Source organism: Myxocyprinus asiaticus, chromosome 42 (genome assembly GCF_019703515.2).
Source record: "Myxocyprinus asiaticus isolate MX2 ecotype Aquarium Trade chromosome 42, UBuf_Myxa_2, whole genome shotgun sequence".
Classification (NCBI taxonomy): Eukaryota; Metazoa; Chordata; class Actinopteri; order Cypriniformes; family Catostomidae; genus Myxocyprinus; species Myxocyprinus asiaticus.
This window is the reverse complement of record NC_059385.1, coordinates 32,365,603-32,385,584: the sequence shown is the minus strand read 5'-3', so window position 1 is coordinate 32,385,584 and position 19,982 is coordinate 32,365,603. Positions and strand designations below refer to the sequence as shown.

Sequence of the window (19,982 nt, the reverse complement as noted above, 5' to 3'; positions counted from 1 at the left end):
GAAAAAAAATGATTCAAATAATCCATTCAAGTATGCTGCGTATTTCCCTGCTTCACAAACAAGTTAATTATCCCACACAAACGCATCGTATATATAAGAGTAATCAGCAATTTCTGCAATATAAACATACCACAACTTACATTTGCACAATTAAGTGAATGAAACTTGAACTAAGTTACGTGTTAGTCAGAATGCATAACTTGTGTTGTGAATATGATGTGTCTGTAAAAAAAAAAAAAAAATGAAATTGTCTAAAACACAATAGACTTTATAAGCATGAAAAATTCTCAACACAGTTACTAAAAAGTAGCTAATATTGTACTTCAATATTCTTATAATTATTCAGGAGCTCAGGTTTTTCAGACATTTTCTCATGTTGTCTATGTTGATAAATCATATGTTTGATACATGTTTAAATAATCAGATGTAGATTTATTTATACTATACACTTTTACAAATGTTTGAATACTGAAAGTTTGACATGCACTTTTTTTGTAATTTTGCACATTGTCAACTAAAATTAAATACAGTTTTAGTCAGAGTAAAATTGTAATTGAAATCAATGAATATGAATATGACATGGCGAAATATTAGCTAAATTTAAGGGTCATTTTTGTCAAAAGACAAAAATTATGAGGATCAACATCAGTAATAAAGTACAGCTAAAAATGAGGGTATTGCTTTGAAAACTTGTGGGCATTCACAAAAATAAGTATACATTTTACATTACATTGCATTACCAGTCCTACATTATTTCCTGTTGAATATTCAGTTCCACTCAAAAAATGTATTGCCAAGTCATGTGCTTTAATAAATTGATCTTCGTGCCACCCTTGATACTGGTGAAATCCTTCCTCACCTTATGATCCTCAATCTCTTGCTCCTTCAGAAGGCGCTCTAGATCCTCCATATCATTGTGTTTGAAGTATTTGATGAAGCTGCGTGAAGCCTGCAGGCCTTTCTGAATGGAGAAACAAGCCGCCTCATCACTGAGAAAACAACAGACAGATCAGGACTTTATTGTTTCTAAGATGATCTAGTAAAATAATAAAGTCCACAAATAATGGACATCACTTAGAAGCTCTTAAAGGAATAGTTCACCCAAAAATTAAAATGTTGACATCATTTACACAACCATATGTTACTCAAACAACATATTATATTCTCAGCTGTGAATCAGATTATTAGTGCACAAAAACATACATTTCATTCTGTTCCTGATACAAAGCTTTCGTGACTTCAGAATACTTGGAATACAGTGCACCAGTTGCATGGGCTACATTTATGACACTTTTATGGTGCTTTTTGAAGCTTCACTTAAAAAAATAAATTTCTTATGGAGTATCATCTTATTTTCTGGTAAAAATATCTAAACATTCTTAAAACAAGAGAAAAATATTTCAGAAGCAGAATGGCATAAGATTATAAGTCTTGTATTCAGAGAAATCTAACAAAAATTGGTGAGGTTTAAGCTTATAACTGGAAAAAAAATAAACATTTGCCAATGGGGTTAGAAAAATACATTTGTTTGAGAGTTAAGTTTTTTGTTTTTTCTTACCCCATTGGCAAATAGTTTTTTCTTGTTTTAAGCATAAACATTACAACATTTTGTTATATTTCTCTGAAAAAATAAAATAAAACTTATGCCATTTTGCTTCTCAAGTAAATGTATCTTGTTTTAAGAATGTTTCAATGTTTTTACTGGAAAACACTACAAAAATACTAAAGAAAATTATTTTTGCAGTGTTGTCATTTGAATCACTCTCCACTTTCAATGTATGAAAAAAGAGCTACTCAGATATTCTGCCTTTGTTCTCCTTTTGTTTTCCATGAAAAGCTAATGATGACAGCATATTCACTTTTGGGTCAACTATTCCTTGGATGTTTTTCAAACAAAAGGAGGAAGTCCTCTGTGAAACAGCTGTCAGAGCAAAGCATGAACTTACACAAAGATGATGTCTCCTCTCTTGGAGTATGCAGGAATAGCACTGGCCATGGTGGCAAAGCCATACGAATAGAGAATAGCCTCCTCTGTTCTCATGAACGTTGCTAAACGTTCTTCTAACTCCAGATGAACATCTGCAAAACATTTCAGTGCTTTAAACTGAGGCAAAGCGACATAACATAGATAAATGCTTAAGATAATAAATACTTGTTTAACCTACCAAAGGTCCCGTAGAATCCTCTTGGTCCACAAGTTCCCACACCATATTTTTTTAGTGACGCCAAAGCCTTCAACTGAAAACAAACGAATTATTCTGTTGAAACGCCATCATGGACTATAGTTTCAGTCCATGTGCAAAAACATTTTCATGACTAAGAATTCTCTAACTGCACAATGTTCAATACAAGACTGTCAACATCCTTATTCTGTCCAATTTATTTTGTTTAATCAGCCTCTTAGAGAGAACATGAAATCACAATTTACTTTCTTGATAAATGTTCCTGGTGTACATAATAAATGTTCCTGGTGTACATAACCTTTAGTGAAGATGAAATAACTCGCTCCACCTCTAAAACAACTTTCCTTTCTGTGCCGATGTCACCAAGGCCATGAAGGCTATTTGGATAATGTTCACCTGTTTAGTCACAAAAATTGCATACAGCCCTGTGTTTGTTGTTGTTTACATTCACTGCACACTACCAATGCAAATCTCGTTTAATCTTGACAAACCGTGGGCTCTATTTTCTTGGGTGCGCAAAGCGCAGTGCTACGCGCAAAACCTACGTCTTATCCCATTTTCGTGATAGCACTAATTCTAAGTGCAATTTCCATGCCAGCGCAAAGCATAAGTGGGGGTGGGCGGGACTGTTTGTGCTAACTGTGGGTGTATGTGCGCAAAATATAAGTGTATTGTATGGTAATGAAGTGGCGCAAAGCACAAAATGTATGATATATGTGTTAAACTATCAATAGGTCATGGTTTATTTTTATGTATATATTTACAATTGTATTTATGATCTAATTTGTACTGGTATTTTTCCACCTGTGTGATTATTAAGTCATTGCAAAAGGTGCCGGTGAAAGAAGTTGGAGAGGATAAAATGTTTGGATTCGGTATATAATACATTTTTTGACCGTTTTGTTATTTTGATTATATGATCGTTTCATTTGAAGTGTAACTTGAATTTCAAAATTGTAATTTGTAATTTTTTTCGTGTTTCAACAAATGAATTGAATTGTAAAAAAAAAAAGACCGGTAGAATTGAAGGGTGTGCCGATTCAATCACTATTAATACTAGCCATGACTTATGTGTCAGTAGATGAAAATGAATAATAATACTTACATTCCCTATAATTTAATGGAGCATACATCCAAATCCTGAAGAGAAGATAATTTTCTAAGCATATAAAAGGAGCGTGCCTATATTTCTATTCTTCTAATTCAATGCATACAGTCCATTTACACTACCAACTTCTTATAAATGTGCTGTCTTTATGTCGCTGATGTTTGAGGGAATGGACTATGTAATAGGACGCAGATGCTGCAGAAACCGGAGAAGAACCTCAGAATTAAATTGCATTTGACCCAGCCTATTAGCGCATTGTGCCTTTGATTTCACCAAACCCACTTGTGGCTAAACTTAGTGCACGCTTGCACAAAAATACCAAAACTTCATGGCCATGCCCATTGACTGTGCGCTTATGACTTTTGGCATAGTGCTGTGCTTAGTGATAGGGCTCTTAAAATAGGGCCCCACGCATCATTAGAAACTTCAGCTTCAATATTTGACCACTTTATTAATTCCAAGGGTTCAGTAAACAATTGCTATTTAAGCATTGTTTTAACAATCTCACATTCAGGTGTTGCTCCTTTCAGGTTCCGAATGCCCATTTTTCACAGTCAAATTAGTCTTGTCCTACATTTTTTCCTCAATGAATATCCTGTTTCACTCAAAAATGTCAGATTGCTATTGTGAAAACAGATTGTGATACCCATTTCATGTTGAGTTTACACCATAATCAAATCAAATCAAATCACTTTATTGTCACACAGCCATATACACAAGTGCAATGGTGTGTGAAATTCTTGGGTGCAGTTCCGATCAACATAGCAGTCGTGACAGTGATGAGACATATACCAATTTACAATAACATCAAATTAACACAACACAATTTAAATTTAAACATTCAAACAGTGAAAAGTGGTCTCTATTTGTAAGGTGGAGGTTGGAGGACAGGGGATGAAAAATAAGAGCACTTGGATACATCATAAGAGTTACAGAGCCTCATCATTTTATGAAATATTTTTGTTTTCCCTCAAAATTATTTTGGGTTCCCTCACATTTAGCTTTATTCCTCATGAAAATTTACCATGGTTTACTAACTATAGTTGAACTACGGTATTTGTAGTAAAATTATAACCACAAAATTTACCATGGTTTTAGTACAGTAAGCATATTTAAACATTGATATTTGGGGTTAAACAGTAGCAATAATCATAATCAGGGGGGCAGAATGATTATGAGTTTTATTATTGTATTGGTATCCATGTATTCTTACTATGGTTTTAATACAAATATCGTAATTAAAATATGATTACCGTAGCAAAACCATGGTTACTTTTCAAAAGGATTGGATAAAGGCATTACACGGAAATGCAAATGTCTAATTTGCGGGGGAACAAAAAACTGTTTCAGAAAACAAATTCACTCTCTGTCCTCTAAGGGGCTCTGTAAAAAGTCACTTCAGAGGCAGAGCAACTTGAAAGTTATTACTAGAGCAAGGGTCCCACTTTATATTAGGTGTCTTTAACAACTATATACTTAAGCATTTGATACAACATATTTTTTATGTACATAAATGTTGCAGCATTGTACTTACATTAAAAGTACCTGCATTTAATTACATTTGTACTAACCCTAACCATGCAACACTGTTAACCTTACCCCTAAACCTAACCCAACCCTTACCCTACAATCCAACTCTAACCCCTAAACCTACCTCAACTTTAGTAGAAGCAAATGTTAATCTTGTGAGAATTTAGCAGGACAGCATGTAGTTAACCAGTAAATACACTGTATTGAGCAACATGTGGAAGGGGTGTGTGTTTGTGTCTGTGTGTCGACTGCAAACTCGCATTCAGATATGCCTCCACTCCGGTATGCAACGCCCACTTTTCACAATCCAATCAACAACCGATGGATAAAACCTCCATTTCATGCCGACTTTAAGATGCATTTAGCATTAATGGCAAATAGTACATAACAATCAGGAATGGCTATGATTCAAATGTGAAGAATTGGAAAGCACTTAGACTAACGTCTGTGCTCATACTGCTACAAACCTTTACACGCTCACTGTTGAGTAGACCCAAGAAGTTAAATGAGGCAAAGTTAATGCACTCTTTCCCATTTACGATGATTTTGTGGCTTGGCGGCCTGGTAAAGAAAAACACGGCCATTAGTCAGTAGAAACACACTCAGAACACACCAATTATTTTTCCATACGGGTGACAGAGTTCTGATGGTCAGGCATGTTCAAGTGAATTGTTTCATCCAGGAGGTTCACTCAGAATTTATTACAGCTTCAGTTACTGACTGTTTACAGGAAGAAGCCCATTAGGAGAGTTTATCCATACAGACTTACCCTGTAACTACATCATAATTAAGGGACGGGTGGTCTTTAGATACTGGTGGAACTAGCAGCTCGGGTTGCCACTCCTCAATTAACTCCTCTTTCTCCTGGAATACCCAAGAATAAAAGACATAAGAGAGGGAAAGCTTATTAAATAATAGTTAAAATTACGTCAGTCGCCACTTTAAATTCTAGAAAAAACCTACATGACGTTCACATTAGTCTACACAGCCTAACACCTGCTAAAACTCACTCATAGCCCTTTTCCACCGAAATTGCGACGGTTCTCATGCCGAGACTGTGCTCCACTGGTTCAATGGCTACAGCCTATTGTAAAGCGCTTTTCCACTGACCTGAGAGCCGAACAGTGACGTAACGGGTTACTGTCTATGTGATAGTTTCGCGTGACTACTTCAAACATAAACATAAACATGGCGCATCAGTGTGTTTGTATACAGCTTTTACTCTTGTTTTTGAGAACATATGTAAACATACAGATTAATACAATCCATCGTTATTACATTGCTCAACAAGATTGTCAGAGATGACATCTACGCTAAAGATGACAGGTAATGTAAATTACATTGTATGAATTACGGCTTAACTTGCTATGTTCTGTAAACTCTTACAGTGGAATAATTATTAACATTGGTGTAGCAGATGGTTGTATTTGGATTTTTGCCATACATATAATATTATTGATTGAGGATCCCACGGTTTTACTTAAAAGATAGCCGTGATCTTCCAAACTTAGTGAGTAGCTGGTCAAAAATTCCCTTACAGAACAAAACGATGCACAAAATAAGATGATGACAGTGTAAGAAAAGCTAAAAAAGTTAGCGAATATAACAACTTACTGAGATCAGCTGCAGAGGACAATGCGATTCACTGTTTATCATGAGCGTTACTGGCTGAATTCAATGCCCCAGTTAGTTAGCAGGCTGGTCGGTGTACGAGTCCAAAACATCGTTGCTCCGTCCACTGTTACTTTTGCTTACGTCATTCTTATGGTCCCTGTACTCCCTTAAGTGTTTTTCATTTTTTCTCTCTAGTTTATCTCGGATCTATGTAAAAACCATACCGCAAGTACAGCACTCGTTTCGTCGTGTTACGTTGATGTCTGATAATTTTGTAGGTTTTTTATTGTTGTTATAGAGCGAAGAAGTACTCCTTGCTGCAAACGGTAGCTACTATTGTTGTTTGGGAGAACTTAACCATAGTGACAAAACATTATCCCGCCCTCTGTCCCCTAACATAATTGGTTCCTGCATAGAGACCAGCAAGCTTTTGGGGCCGGTGCGGAACCAGGTTTTCGGCCCCGGAACAGCATTTTCTGCAGTGGAAATGCACGAAACAGTTTGAGACTCCGCACCGGCCCAGAAACCCGCACCCGAACCATGTCAGAGGAAAAGGGCTACCAAATGTCAAAACTACCCCAATCAAGTGAGATATAAGCATTTGGTTATACCTTGCACAGCAAATCTTATTTAGTTAGAGTGATATATTTGATATAATTGTCGCAGAGAATTGCACTGAGAAAAAGTATGAAGCAACAATGAAAATACATTTCCAGCATCCCCAGCTGTGTCAGGAAACTAGGCTTTTGAAAGAACTTTTAAACATGTGGTGCCCTGTCATTTTGTTAAGAGAAAACAAGGAGAAAGGAGAAGATAACCAAGAGACTTCCACAAAATTAATCTGTAGTTAAAAAAAACTCACATTTATGATTGTTGGCAATAATTAATTTGTTTTTTCTAAATTTTGCTTTATAAAGCAAAATGTAACCAGCCTTTTAGAGGGAAAAAGCTCATGACTAACCTACTATTTTGTGAAATTCCTTTTAGGAATTATATTATTTAAAGGTGATGAATGTAATTTTTTTTAATGTTAAAAAACTACTATCACAATTTAATATGCACAACAATATTTAATAGACAACTATAAGTACACCATTTATTGGTTGATTTATCCGAAGTGTAAACAACACTGTGGTATTATCAAAGCAATGCTCTGTTTGTTTGAGTATCCTGACCAGCCTGACAGCAACATTTGCTCCCCCAATGGTAGGGCCCTATGGTGATAATTCTGGAAATAGGGGATGGAATCACGAAATCATGTCATAATGCAATTAACTACAAAGCACAGAAAATATGTGCAGTAGATGACAGAGCGTTCATTCGCTTTTAAGCATGTAGCACATGCAGACTACAGTTGAAGTCAGAAGTTTACATACACTTAGGTTGAAGTCATTAAAACTCATTTTTTAACCACTCCACAGATTTAATATTAGCAAACTATAGTTTTGGCAAGTCATTTTGTGCATGACATGAGTAGTTTTTCCAACAACTGTTTACAGACAGATTGTTTCACTTTTAATTGACTATATCACAATTCCAGTGGGTCAGAAGTTTACATACACTATGTTAACTGTGCTTTTAAGCAGCTTGGAAAATTTCAGAAAATGATGTTAAGCCTTTAGACAATCAGCTTCTGATAGGAGGTGCCCTGAATTGGAGGAGTACCTGTGGATCTATTATAAGGCCTGCCTTCAAACTCAGTGCCTCTTTGCTTGATCATGGTAAAATAAAAAGAAATCAGCCAAGACCTCAGAAAAAAAAAAAAATTGTGGACCACCACAAGTCTGGTTCATCCTTGGGAGCAATTTCCAAACACCTGAAGGTACCACATTCATCTGTTCAAAAAATCCTATTGTTATCAAGTGTATTTGTCTTTTTTTCCATTTAAAATTGTCTAAAAATCCTTAAAACAAGATACATTTACTTGAGAAGCAACATTATAGGATAATTAGACGTGCTTTAAGAGAATGTATCTTGAATATAAAGAGTATTTTGTATATAAGTGTATTTTTTCACTTGGTTATACTTCTGCGAGTGCAGTAAAGACAAAATACACTTATATTCAAGATCTATTCTCTAAAAGCAAGTCTAAATATCTTATATGCTGCTTCTCAGGTGAATGCATCTTTTTTTAAAGGATTTTTAGATATTTTAAAATATTTGTATTTTTTTATATTATATTCAACATTCTCAGATAAAAAAATAAAAAAAAATTCTTCAGTATAGCTGCTAAAGTAAATGTACTTTGTTTTAAAAGGAGTTTTAGATATTTATATTGTAAAACAAGCCAAAACAAAAACAAATAATTGTTTTTATTTTTTTGCAGTGTATAATGGGGCGAAGACAACCCTCTCTCACCTTTTTGTTCACTTCAATCCATCTTTAACTCACAAAAAAACAAACTCTCTCTTATTAATAAAGCTGCGTTTTGCCAATTTTCTTCACGATAAGAAATGCACAGTGACATAATATTATGATTCAATAAATTGCCATCGCGTTATAACCTAGCTGCATTAAGCGCGCACACTCGAGGGATGAGCGTCCCCGCAACAGAGTGTGCCTCAGCCGGGTGCAGTTTCAATCTCTCCCCCTTAGATCGGGACACTTCGCGCAACTCATAGAAGAGGCGCTGACCGCACAGAGAAATGCCAGTTTCCTTATTATTTTAACTTTAATAAAGCTATAACGCATTAAATAGAACTGCACTGTTTCCTTTAAAGACGCTCGACATGCAAGTTTTGCTTAAGCTGAGCGTCAGCTCCAGCTCTGCTTATTCCACAACAAGAGTGCTTCTGTATTTACTTATTTTGTATTTTTGCATTATAATTCCCTCATACTTTGCGATCTACATCACCTGAAGCTGTTTGGAAAGTTTAGAGTGCGTCTGGACTGTGAGATGTGTCTTCTTCCTCTCCTCAGTCGATAACGTCGACTAATCGTTTCAGCCCTATATGCAAAGGGTGGCTACTTTGAAGATGCTAAAATATAACAGTTTTTATTTATTTTGGATTTTGTTTATTCACAACATAATTCCCATAGTTCCATTTATGTTATTCCATAGTTTTGATGACTTTACTATTATTCTAAAATGTGAAGAAAAAAAAAAATTATAATAAAGAATGAGTGTGTTTCAAAACTTTTGACCGGTAGTGTATCTATATCCACAGTAAAACGAGTCCTATATAGACATAACCTGAAAGGCTGCTCAGCAAGGAAGAAGCCACTGCCCCAAAACCGCCATGAAAAAGCCAGACTACAGTTTGCAAGTGCACATGGGGACAAAAATCTTACTTTTTAGAGAAATGTCCTCTGGTCTAATGAAACAAAAAATGAACTGTTTAGCCATAATGACCATCATTATGTTTGGAGGAAAAAGGGTGAGGCTTGCAAGCTGAAGAACACCATCCCAACCGTGAGCATGGGGGTGGCAGCATCATGTTGTGGGGGTGCTTTGCTGCAGGAGGGACTGATGCAGTTCACAAAATAGATGGCATTATGAGGTAGGAAAATTATTTGGATATATTGAAGCAACATCTCAAGACGTCAGCCATGAAGTTAAAGCTCGGTCAAAAATGGGTCTTCCAAATTGACAATGACCCCAAGCATACCTCCAAAGTTGTGGCAAAATGGCTTAAGGACAACAAAGTCAAGGTATTGGAGTGGCCATCACAAAGCCCTGGCCTCAATCCAATAGAAAATTTGTGGGCAGAACTGAAAAAGCGTGTACGAGAAACAAGGACGGATTAAGACCTGAGAGGCCCATGGGCTGGTACACCATATAGGCCCCCCATGACATGATTACCTTCACCTTTATGCGCTACAGGACGCTTGTCAAATTTGGTTGGATTTTTCAAATAGATGGAAGTTTGTAGCAATGTCTGACATGGCCAATTATATGTACTTTTTAATTATGAACCGATTCAAAATCACGCGTTATTATTAGGGATGTGCACGGTTTTCAAATATCAAAATCACTATTCAGTTATTCTGCACGTGAGTTCTTAAACCCGATTGGAGTCCAACGGTACCCGACAAACCTACAGGTTTTGGGCCAGGTTCGGGTCAGTTTCAGGTAAGCTACATGGCGAGTTACGGGCTGTTCACACGTGCGTCTGCACTGTTTTTAAATGGTTTTTCTATGTAAACGCACATCTTTGATAGTTGCGCCGCGCCGCGCCACAACTCAGGACCGTGGCATTTTTTAAACACTGCATTCAGTTTAAAATAACTTTCATATTTATAAACGCATCTCATTGCACCTGTGTTCTGTTTCACCATTTGTTGTGCTGCATCAAGCTTTTTCAGCGCTGGTGTCAAAAATCAACATTCTGATGAAGTTCAAGTTGCAAAGAGGACTTAATGTGACTGTTACACATTATTCCAGATTGTTTTTCACCTGGCAAAGTTTCAGCACTTGTTAAACAGTGAGCCAATGTTTTTTTTTCCCCCCCTTTTGCTCTGGTGTGCAGACAATAAATACACAAGTTAAATGATGAATCATTTAAAAATCAAATCATCCCGAAGAAGTCCTATAAACATTAGCGTTCGCTGCCTCATGGAAAGTGAACCTGTCTGGACAGAATTATGTATTATTAATTATGTTGCAGGCAGTGACAGATTTTTTTTTTTTTTACTTCAATGTGATTTTATCATTTGAAGATCTATGTATTGTGCTACTTCGGCTTATAGCTCACTGTGCACTTTATTCTCTGCTAATCTGAGATTGTGTTTGAAGCATCATGGCATTAAACATTCTTTATTCCAGACTCCTGACAAATAACACAATAACCGTTTGTGAACTCTCGCGGTTAACCAAATATTACAAAAGGTTACCGTGCACATATTTAGGGTATTAAGGCATTTTAGCGCTTTATCATTTTACATTAAATGCATGCACGACTTAAACATTTTAAAGTCATCTATACTGTTGCACAAATTCTGTCGCTTATATGAATTTTAACCATCAGCTTTTACACAACCAGGGTAAACTGCACCTTATCTTTGTGTTTGGAAGCGTTTTGTAAATCAGACGCTGTTCTCTGTAGTCCTTCAAATAAATGCGCTGCAACTGTGAGATGCAGATTCCCTGAGCGTGCACTCGAGCGCCTGTGCTCGCGCTGCTGTAGTCCAGCACGCATTTGGCTGAACAAATGGTATTTCACATAAGGCTGACCTTTACGTGGATTTATTATAGATATCTCAAAATAAATAGATAGATAATTGATTTAGAGCTCAGGGCCCTTTGGGTTTAGAGGCCCCTGGGCAACGGCCCAATCGGCCCGGTGGTTAATCCGTCCTTAGCGAGAAAGGAGGCCTACAAACCTGACTCAGTTACACCAGTTCTGTCTGGATGAATGGGCCAAAATCCCAGCAACTTATTGTGAGAAGCTTGTGGAAGGCTACCCAAAAAGTTTGACCCAAGTTAAACAATTTAAAAGCAATGCTACCAAGCACTAACAAATTGTATGTAAACTTCTGACCCACTGGGAATGTGATAAAAGAAATAAAAGCTGAAATAAATCATTATCTCTACTATTATTCTGACATTTCACATTCTTACAATAAAGTAGTGATCCTAACTGAGCTAAGACAGAGAATGTTTTATACGATAAGAACTGTGAAAAACTGAGTTTAAATGTATTCGTCTAAGGTGTATGTAAACTTCTGACTTCAACTGTATATAGTTATATTATTATTTTGCAGCTTAATAATCACACTGGGCCATATAATGAAGTGCTTATCCAGAGGTGACACTGAAGACACAGAAAGGTCTTCAGTTTTCCATTAATTTAACTGGACGAGTGAAAAATAAACATTTTTATTTGTATATATTTTTTTATTTTCTCCCACATTTGGAATGCCCAATCCCCAATGTGATCTAAGTCCTCATGGTGGCGTAGTGACTCGCCTCAATCCAGGTGGCGGAGGACAAATCTCAGTTGCCTCCACGTCTGAGACCGTCAATCCACACATCTTATCACATGGCTTGTTGAGCCCGTCACCATGGAGACGTAGCGCGTGTGGATGCCCACGCTATTCTCCGCGGTATCCATGCACAACTCACCACACGCCCCACCGAAAGAGAGAACCACACATTATAGTGACCACGAGGAGGTTACCCCATGTGACTCCACCCTCCCTAGCAACCGGGCCAATTTGGTTGCTTAGGAGACCTGGCTGGAGTTACTCAGCACGCCCTGGATTCGAACTCACGACTCCAGGGGTGGTAGTCAACTTTAATACTCGCTGAGATACCCAGGCTCCCAATTATAAAAAAATTTGATAGAATATATACATGTATATTACTATTGTAATATACATGTATATATGTATATATACATGTACTTTACTATTGTAAAGTAAAATATAACATTCATATTAATAATAATAACAACAATAATTATATTTAATTAATAATAATAACAACAATAATTATATTTAATTTCAGCAATATCTCACAAGCAAGTGTTAAGTTAATTGAATATAAGTTGAATAAAATTTGTCATCAAAGTTTTCATTTATACTGTAAAGCTCTGTTGTACATCATTTTATTTGAAAATAATAATAATAACTCCAATGTTGTGTTTTGGATTGTGCTGTGAGGATGTGATTGACACTTAATTTGATAAAAAATAATAATAATAATAATGCAATGTTATGTTACAAATTATGTTCTGTTTACATTTGTTTAATGTTTTATGAATTCATTTGATTAGCCTCGATTTTTTATGATCAAATGTAATTAAACATTAAAACATGGAATTCAGTATAAAAAACTGGAAAAACACAGAATTTAGGAAAAAATTAAACAGAAATTGTGGGGAAAAAATGATTTCACTGGGCTCAACAATGGCATGAATTTGGTTTATCTGAGTCCCATAAGATCCTAGTTAAAACACTGGTTCAAATTATGATAAAAAGCAATCATACCAGGACTTCAAAATCAGAAATCACATTGTGGTTTAATTTGACCAATTTCTAAATCATTCCTTTCTAGTGTTTATATTCCTATGCAGATTTCAGTTTTGGTTAATGGTTAACCCTATAGTAGTTACTAAAAACAAACACAGAAAACTGTGTTTTCACATGAATAATTAGATATGGATAAAGTGCTTCATTAATGGCAAGTAAAGAAGTTCATTGCTCATGATAGTTTGCATTCTTTACACAGATGAACGCATGAAATGCTAACTTATGTTCATATTTTAACGTGTGACGTGTAATATGTGCAATAAGGTCACTTAAGTCAGTTAAATCCGTCACTTTCAGCACAACCTTGCTGCAGAAACAGGAAGCATCCAGTAAAAGACAGTAAATATAGCAGAGCCCAAATTAGAGATATGACAAGATGTTTATTATGAATGTCTCACCTTTTCTGTGAGGTCTGACCTCTCCTGTAGTTTATAGGTTTTTGAGAACAGCAGTCTGATAATCCATAATATAAGAATACCTTCTAAAATCAAATGATATGCTGGTGCCTAAGAGAGAACATAACGAAATACATTATTTAGCACATTATTTACTGCTATACAAATCACATTATAATTGTTTCACAGCATAACTCTATGTAGCATTATACAATTAAGAAATTAAACATTTTTATAGACAAAAAGTCAGACAAACATTTCAGTTCAGTCTGTTCCTCACACAAAGCTATGATATGACTTTTGCATTGTCGTACTGGCCACTTATATGGTGTTTTTGTCCTTTTTGGAGGTTAAAAGATGTGGTCGATTTGAACAGCTATTGTCTGGAAAAGAGCTGTGTGAAGATTCTTTAAACATTCTCCTTTTTAGTTCCACAGAAGAAAGCCAAACAGGTATAGAACGACATGAGGGTGAGTCAACGATTACATCATTTGTTTTTTGTTTTTTGGGTGAAATATTCATTTGAATCCAAAAAAAGTGCCAATTTTACTACTCATGTTTGACAATAGACACTCCTAAAGAGAAAATGAAATAAGAAACACTCATCATGGTAACCACAAATTCCGCCATAATACTAGATAGTACAGTTGTTGTTACTTTTTACATTAAAAATGTGTTATTGGTAACAGCTGCACACGTCATTAAAAATAAATTACAATAACACAATATATTCTGAAAGCTTCTCACGTTGTTTGAAAGAGGTCGTATATTAATTTATTGTTTCCTGAAGTAACAGTTAAAACTATGGTATTTTGGCGGGCAGTATGTTTACCATGGTAAATGTGGTAAAGTAAGACCTGAGTGAGTCTCACCTGTGTGGCTGATTCTCATGTTCTACTTTTCACTTCCTGGAGTTTACACAGTTATACTGAATAATATGTGTGAAATACATGTATGGACCAGCGCTGTTTAGCTGAACAAACACAGAAAGCCTATCTTCTTTAACAAAACTTTAACACGAAACAATAAAATCATAGAGTATGTAAATTACCTCATAAAACGCTTGCACCATCTCCACCAACACCCACTGTTGCCCCGACGCCATCTTGACTCAGTCACATGACCGCGAGGACACATGCGACACATTAAACTGACGCGCCCTCGCGTGGAAGATGAGAGTCACTGCAGTTTTTCGTCGAGAGGAATGATTTCACACGATTTGGATTGCTGACATGAAATGCTTTCGGAAATTTGACATGACCGGCCGGCGGAGTAAAATGCTATAGGTCAAACTGAAACCATTTAAAACATAAGTTTGCTCATTCTTTTATCATAATTATGCAGACATGAGAGACATGGTTTTACTTTTGAATAATAATTTAAAAAAATAATTAATTTGTCATACTCCCCTGAGGGCAGTTAAACAAATAAATGAATGTGAAATAAAGTCAGTATAGTCCATTAAAGAGGAGGTGGTGGCGGACCAAAAAAAGAAAAGAAAACCCAAGGGACAGGGCCCAGGGCAGCTACAAGGGCTCCGGTTGAAAAAAAGAAATACATTTTCATTAGTCCATTTATCACATCATAAATATATTATATGTAATTATTTTGTGGTGTTTCATGGGACTAAGTAATTCTTTAACTTGAGTGGCGGCACAGCATTCAACACTCACGCAAAGGCGTGAATTTGTGTTTTCCAGCTGAAACTGGATCGGTGCTTGACACAACTGACCAAGAGTAACACTGTTCATTTCCCATTTTGAAGTTTTTGTGCGAGTTACTCATGAGAACATAAAGGAAGATATTACCAGTAAAAGTGAAATTCATTTGTTTTCAATTCTTGCTTCTAATTATAAGCTCATTAGTAGCTGCTCCATGACCTGAACTAGGTGTGTCAGATAAGGGAGACATCCAAAATGTGCAGTGCTTAATGATCTAGCTAGTGTAATCGACCTCACTGATGAAAAAAGGTGTGTAAAAAAATTATGGATACCTATTAGTTAAAACATCATGCTACATAGAAATAACTAAGTTATTTAGATGTAGGCTAATTGACGATCATGAGCACGTCGTTCTAAAACTTGCACACCAGTAGGTTGAGCTAGTGGGCGCTTTCGAAACACTGTTTCAGTGCCGGTCCTAGCCTTTTGGGGGCTCTTAGCAAAAAGTAATGTAGGAGTCCCCGTCAGTATGTTTGTTACACTACTTATAATGTCTTTGACAGTGTGGGGGCTCCCTGGTGGATTGGGGGCCCTAAGCAACTTCCTTAGTTTGTCTATGGGGAGGACCGGCACTGCACTGCTTAATGAAGCGTCGAAACCTTTACAAATCAATTGTTTATAACCAATGCTTCGGAGTGTGTTTCAGACTGTCCAAGTCACCTGATTTCAGCAAACGAGGCTTCATTACGTCATACTGTTTTGAAACAGTTTCGAAACGTTTCTAAATGTTTTGAGTTACGCTAGGGGATTTGATCCCACAGTGAAACCCAGAATCAGTGTTAAATGCAGGCTGTAATTGATCTAGAGTCAGTTCAGCGATAACTTAGGTCTATAAAATCAGACTGATTCAAACAAGAATTGCTGATTTGAATTCAGTCATTTAAATTTCCTTGTCGATCACCTTGAGTTTTGTTCCCAAAGGGGAGAAAAAAATCAAAATGTTGTGTTTATGAGAAAGAAATTTGAGAGACATAGATATTTTGTGATATTTAAAGAGATTTAAAAGATGAATCTGGAATTTTGGTTATTGTACATGATAACACGCCTTAATTCACTTTCTTTTTTATAGTACACCCAATTTTGTTATGTATCGAGTAGTGGTTAAAACACTCGTCAAATAACTTCAAGTGCTAAGATGTGTGAGTACGAGTCCCCACACTGGCTGAGTGTAACTTATTACCATAACGTTTAGTTCTCAAATGTTTATTGAACAATCTGTCAAAGCATAAATATATATATAAAAAATAAAAAAATGTTTACAAAAGACTGTTGTTTTAGTACAGAGCCCCTAAAGTGTCCTTGGAAAAAAAATAATGCAGACTTTCCCAATTATTTTTTTTTTCTACACACCTTTTTTGTCAGGAAAGTAGAATAATAGCTCATTAAAACACAAGATGTATCAATATATTCTCATATACTATTTTCATATAATACTTATATTAGAATTTGTCAATAAATATTCTTTTGAGCTAGTCTGGGAACTTTTACCTTTGTGTGTTTGTGTCCAGTGGCACACACAAGCCCTCAGCAAATAAACCTCTTGCTTTTTCTCTTTGCTTTCCTTTTTGTGGAAACGTGGAAAGTGGAAATGCTACTGGAAATGTTCCTCACTGTGTTCAGAACCATTCGGCCCAATGGTGGAAAAGCACTTAATATTTCTAACAATGAAAACGTAACCATAGAAAATCAGCAAGGTAAATGTCATTTATAATCTTAAAATGAATCTCTTTTGCTTTTGGTGTAATAGTTTAAAGGGGTCATGAAATGGAAAATCAAATTTTCCTTGATATTTAGACATATAAGAGGTAACTGTACAATAAAAACATACTGTAAATTTCAGAACTTAAAACTTCCTCCCCAGTCTAAGAGCATTTATAGTTGCCACCTGTTTGAAACATCTCGTTTTAAAAACTGTGTGTTTATGATGTCACGACAGACATGTTCACATGACCCTGAGGCCAAGTCGAAGTCAAGTCTCAAGTCTTTGGTCACAAGTCCAAGTCAAGTGTTAGTTCTTTTTCAGAAATAGTTCTTTATCGACAGCTGGTTAGTTTAATAAACGCTGTATGCTAATTCAATTTTGAAATATTAAAACTGATTACTTCTAGGGATTGCCTTGTTCATTTATTCAAACTTGTCTAATAAAGTACATCAGGTTTTACTGTAATAATGTTTTTTATACATTAAACAATCAATAAACTATTAATATCAAATTTGCATAGTATTTCATAGCTGCTTTTGCTCTGGTTAATTCAGTGAACCTGCAGACAGTGAACAATGACTGCATTATAGACTTTTAACGTTTAACATTTAAAACAAGACTTAATCCATAATTGGGATAACATCTTTGAAAACCCCATATGCACGACAGCTGCATACTTAATAAGCAGGTATGGGACGATGTGGTTATCTCGACGATATGGTACGATGCGATCTGATTTACGATATGAGGTTCACAATTTGATATAATCTTGATTCGATATAACAACACTTACAAGACAAAGTATGACAGAAAATGTTGTTTTGGGTTAAGCAAAATGCACATTAGAATTGCTCATCAAAATAAAGTTCTTTAATACACAATATAAATGCTCAAAATTGATATAATATGAGTTTTTAGTATGAATAACTCCTTATGAACCCAGTTGGGAAGGGAGTTTATTTATAATGAAAGTGCTTGTAACTTTATGGTAAATTATAACAGCCTGAATGCAGGCGGTTGTGTAAATGATGGGGAGCCCATACATAAAGGGAAGGGCATAAGTATATATATATTTGGCCAATGAATAGCAAGTGATCTAAACAGAGAGGACTTGTGAAGAAAGAGATGTTATGTCTAGGTTAAAAAACCTTGCGAATGTGTTTTGAGAGGACCAGCAAAACATATGTCTTGTAAGGACACACCATTCGTCCATGCCCATGAGGAGGCCATGCCTCTAGTTGAGTGTGCTTTAACACCAATTGGGCAAGTCTTACACTGCAACTCATAAGCCAGGGCAATTGCATCGACAATCCAGTGAGAGAGCCTTTGCTTGGAGATGGACATTCCTTTTGTGTGTCCTCCATAGCATATAAAGAGCTGATCAGACAGTCTGAACTGGCAAGTACACTCAATGCATGCATGTAGTGCCCCCACAGGGCATAACAAATGCAATGATTGTTCCTCATCCAAATTAAACGGAGGAGGGAAGAAGGCCTGAAGGTGACCCACCTGCGCTTTGAAGAGCTTGGTTAGGACCTTGGGTACATAGCCTTTCCTGGGTTTGACAGTGGCTCTTGAAAAACTGGGGCCAAACTCCAGACATGAATTGTTGACTGATAGTGCATGCAGGTCACCTACCCATTTTACTGAGGCCAGAGCCAGCAGTAGTGCGGTCTTAACGGAGAGCATGTACAAATCAACAGAGTCCAAAAGCTCGAAGGGGGGTCCTGTGAGTGCTTTTAGGGCTAAAGTTAAGTCCCAAGTCGGGACTGTAAACGGCCGAGGTGGGTTTAATCGACTTGCTTCCTTAAGGAACTTTATGATTAAATCATGCTTGCCTATAGAGGCGCCAGCTTCATGTGTGTGATACGCAGATATAGTTGCCACATACACTTTGAGCGTTGACGGGGTGAGTCCTGCGTCTAATTGCTCTTGAAGAAATATTAGAATTTCATGTATGGGGCAGTTTACTGGGTCCTTGCCATGTAAGAGACACCAATCAGTGAACACATTTTAGCGCATAGAGGCGTTTCGTGGATGGTGCTCTGGCCTGTAAAATGGTGTTCATGACTGAACGTGTCAGTTCTGGCACGTGTAGTGTGCCCCATTCTGTGGCCACACATGCAGGTTCCACAGCTGGGGCTGGGGATGCCAGATTGTGCCTTGCGCCTGAAAGAGGAGATCCCTCCTCAGTGGTATTTCCCATGGCAAGCTGTACAGCATCTCCATCATTTCCGGAAACCATGGCTTGTTGGGCCATTTCGGCGCAACTAATAGAACCTTTTCCTTGTCCTCTCAGACTTTGCATTTGACAGAGTGAATCAGGTATACCGGGGGAAACGCATATTTGCATTTCGCCGGCCATTTGTGTGCCATTGCATCTGTTCCCAGAGGGGCTTGGACTTCGAGTACCAGAGGGGACAGTGGGCATTCTCCATTGAGGCAAATAGATCATTTCTGTTTTGCCGAATATTTCCCAAATCCTCAGTACAGTTTGAGGATGAAGTCTCCATTCGCCCAGCATCTCCCCTTGGCATGACAGTAGGTCTGCGCCATAATTCAGGTGGCCTGGGACATATTTTGCTCTCATGGAGAGGAGATGATGCTCACTCCATAGGAGGAGGCAACGCGTCAGTCTCAACAGTGGCGATGAATGAATTCCGCCTTGGCGGTTTATATATGCCACAACTGTCATGTTGTTTGAGCGAACCAGGACATGACAGCTAACTATTTCTGACTGAAAAGCCTATAAGGCTA

The 19,982-nt window shown here is 36.8% G+C and overlaps 1 protein-coding gene across 6 annotated transcripts in view; it reads right to left on the bottom strand.

Annotated features, from left to right (window-relative positions):
• The window catches only part of LOC127432350 (serine palmitoyltransferase 1-like), a 37,066-nt gene extending 22,145 nt beyond the window's left edge, over nucleotides 1-14,921 (bottom strand). For 5 of the 6 annotated variants that reach the window (XR_007895736.1, XR_007895737.1, XR_007895738.1 and 2 more), the window contains exons 1-7: nucleotides 14,854-14,921; nucleotides 13,806-13,913; nucleotides 5,591-5,685; nucleotides 5,289-5,382; nucleotides 2,166-2,238; nucleotides 1,947-2,079; nucleotides 860-989 (exon numbers count right to left, since the gene is read on the bottom strand). Coding sequence is in view for 3 of the 6 variants with exons in the window: in XM_051683309.1 (XP_051539269.1) it covers nucleotides 860-989; nucleotides 1,947-2,079; nucleotides 2,166-2,238; nucleotides 5,289-5,382; nucleotides 5,591-5,685; nucleotides 13,806-13,913; nucleotides 14,854-14,907 (687 nt within the window). In the remaining 3 variants the exon portion in view is untranslated. The remainder of the gene's footprint in view (nucleotides 1-859; nucleotides 990-1,946; nucleotides 2,080-2,165; nucleotides 2,239-5,288; nucleotides 5,383-5,590; nucleotides 5,686-13,805; nucleotides 13,914-14,853) is intronic. The other variant, XM_051683310.1, reaches the window with a different exon arrangement.
• Between the last annotated feature and the right edge of the window lie 5,061 nt (nucleotides 14,922-19,982).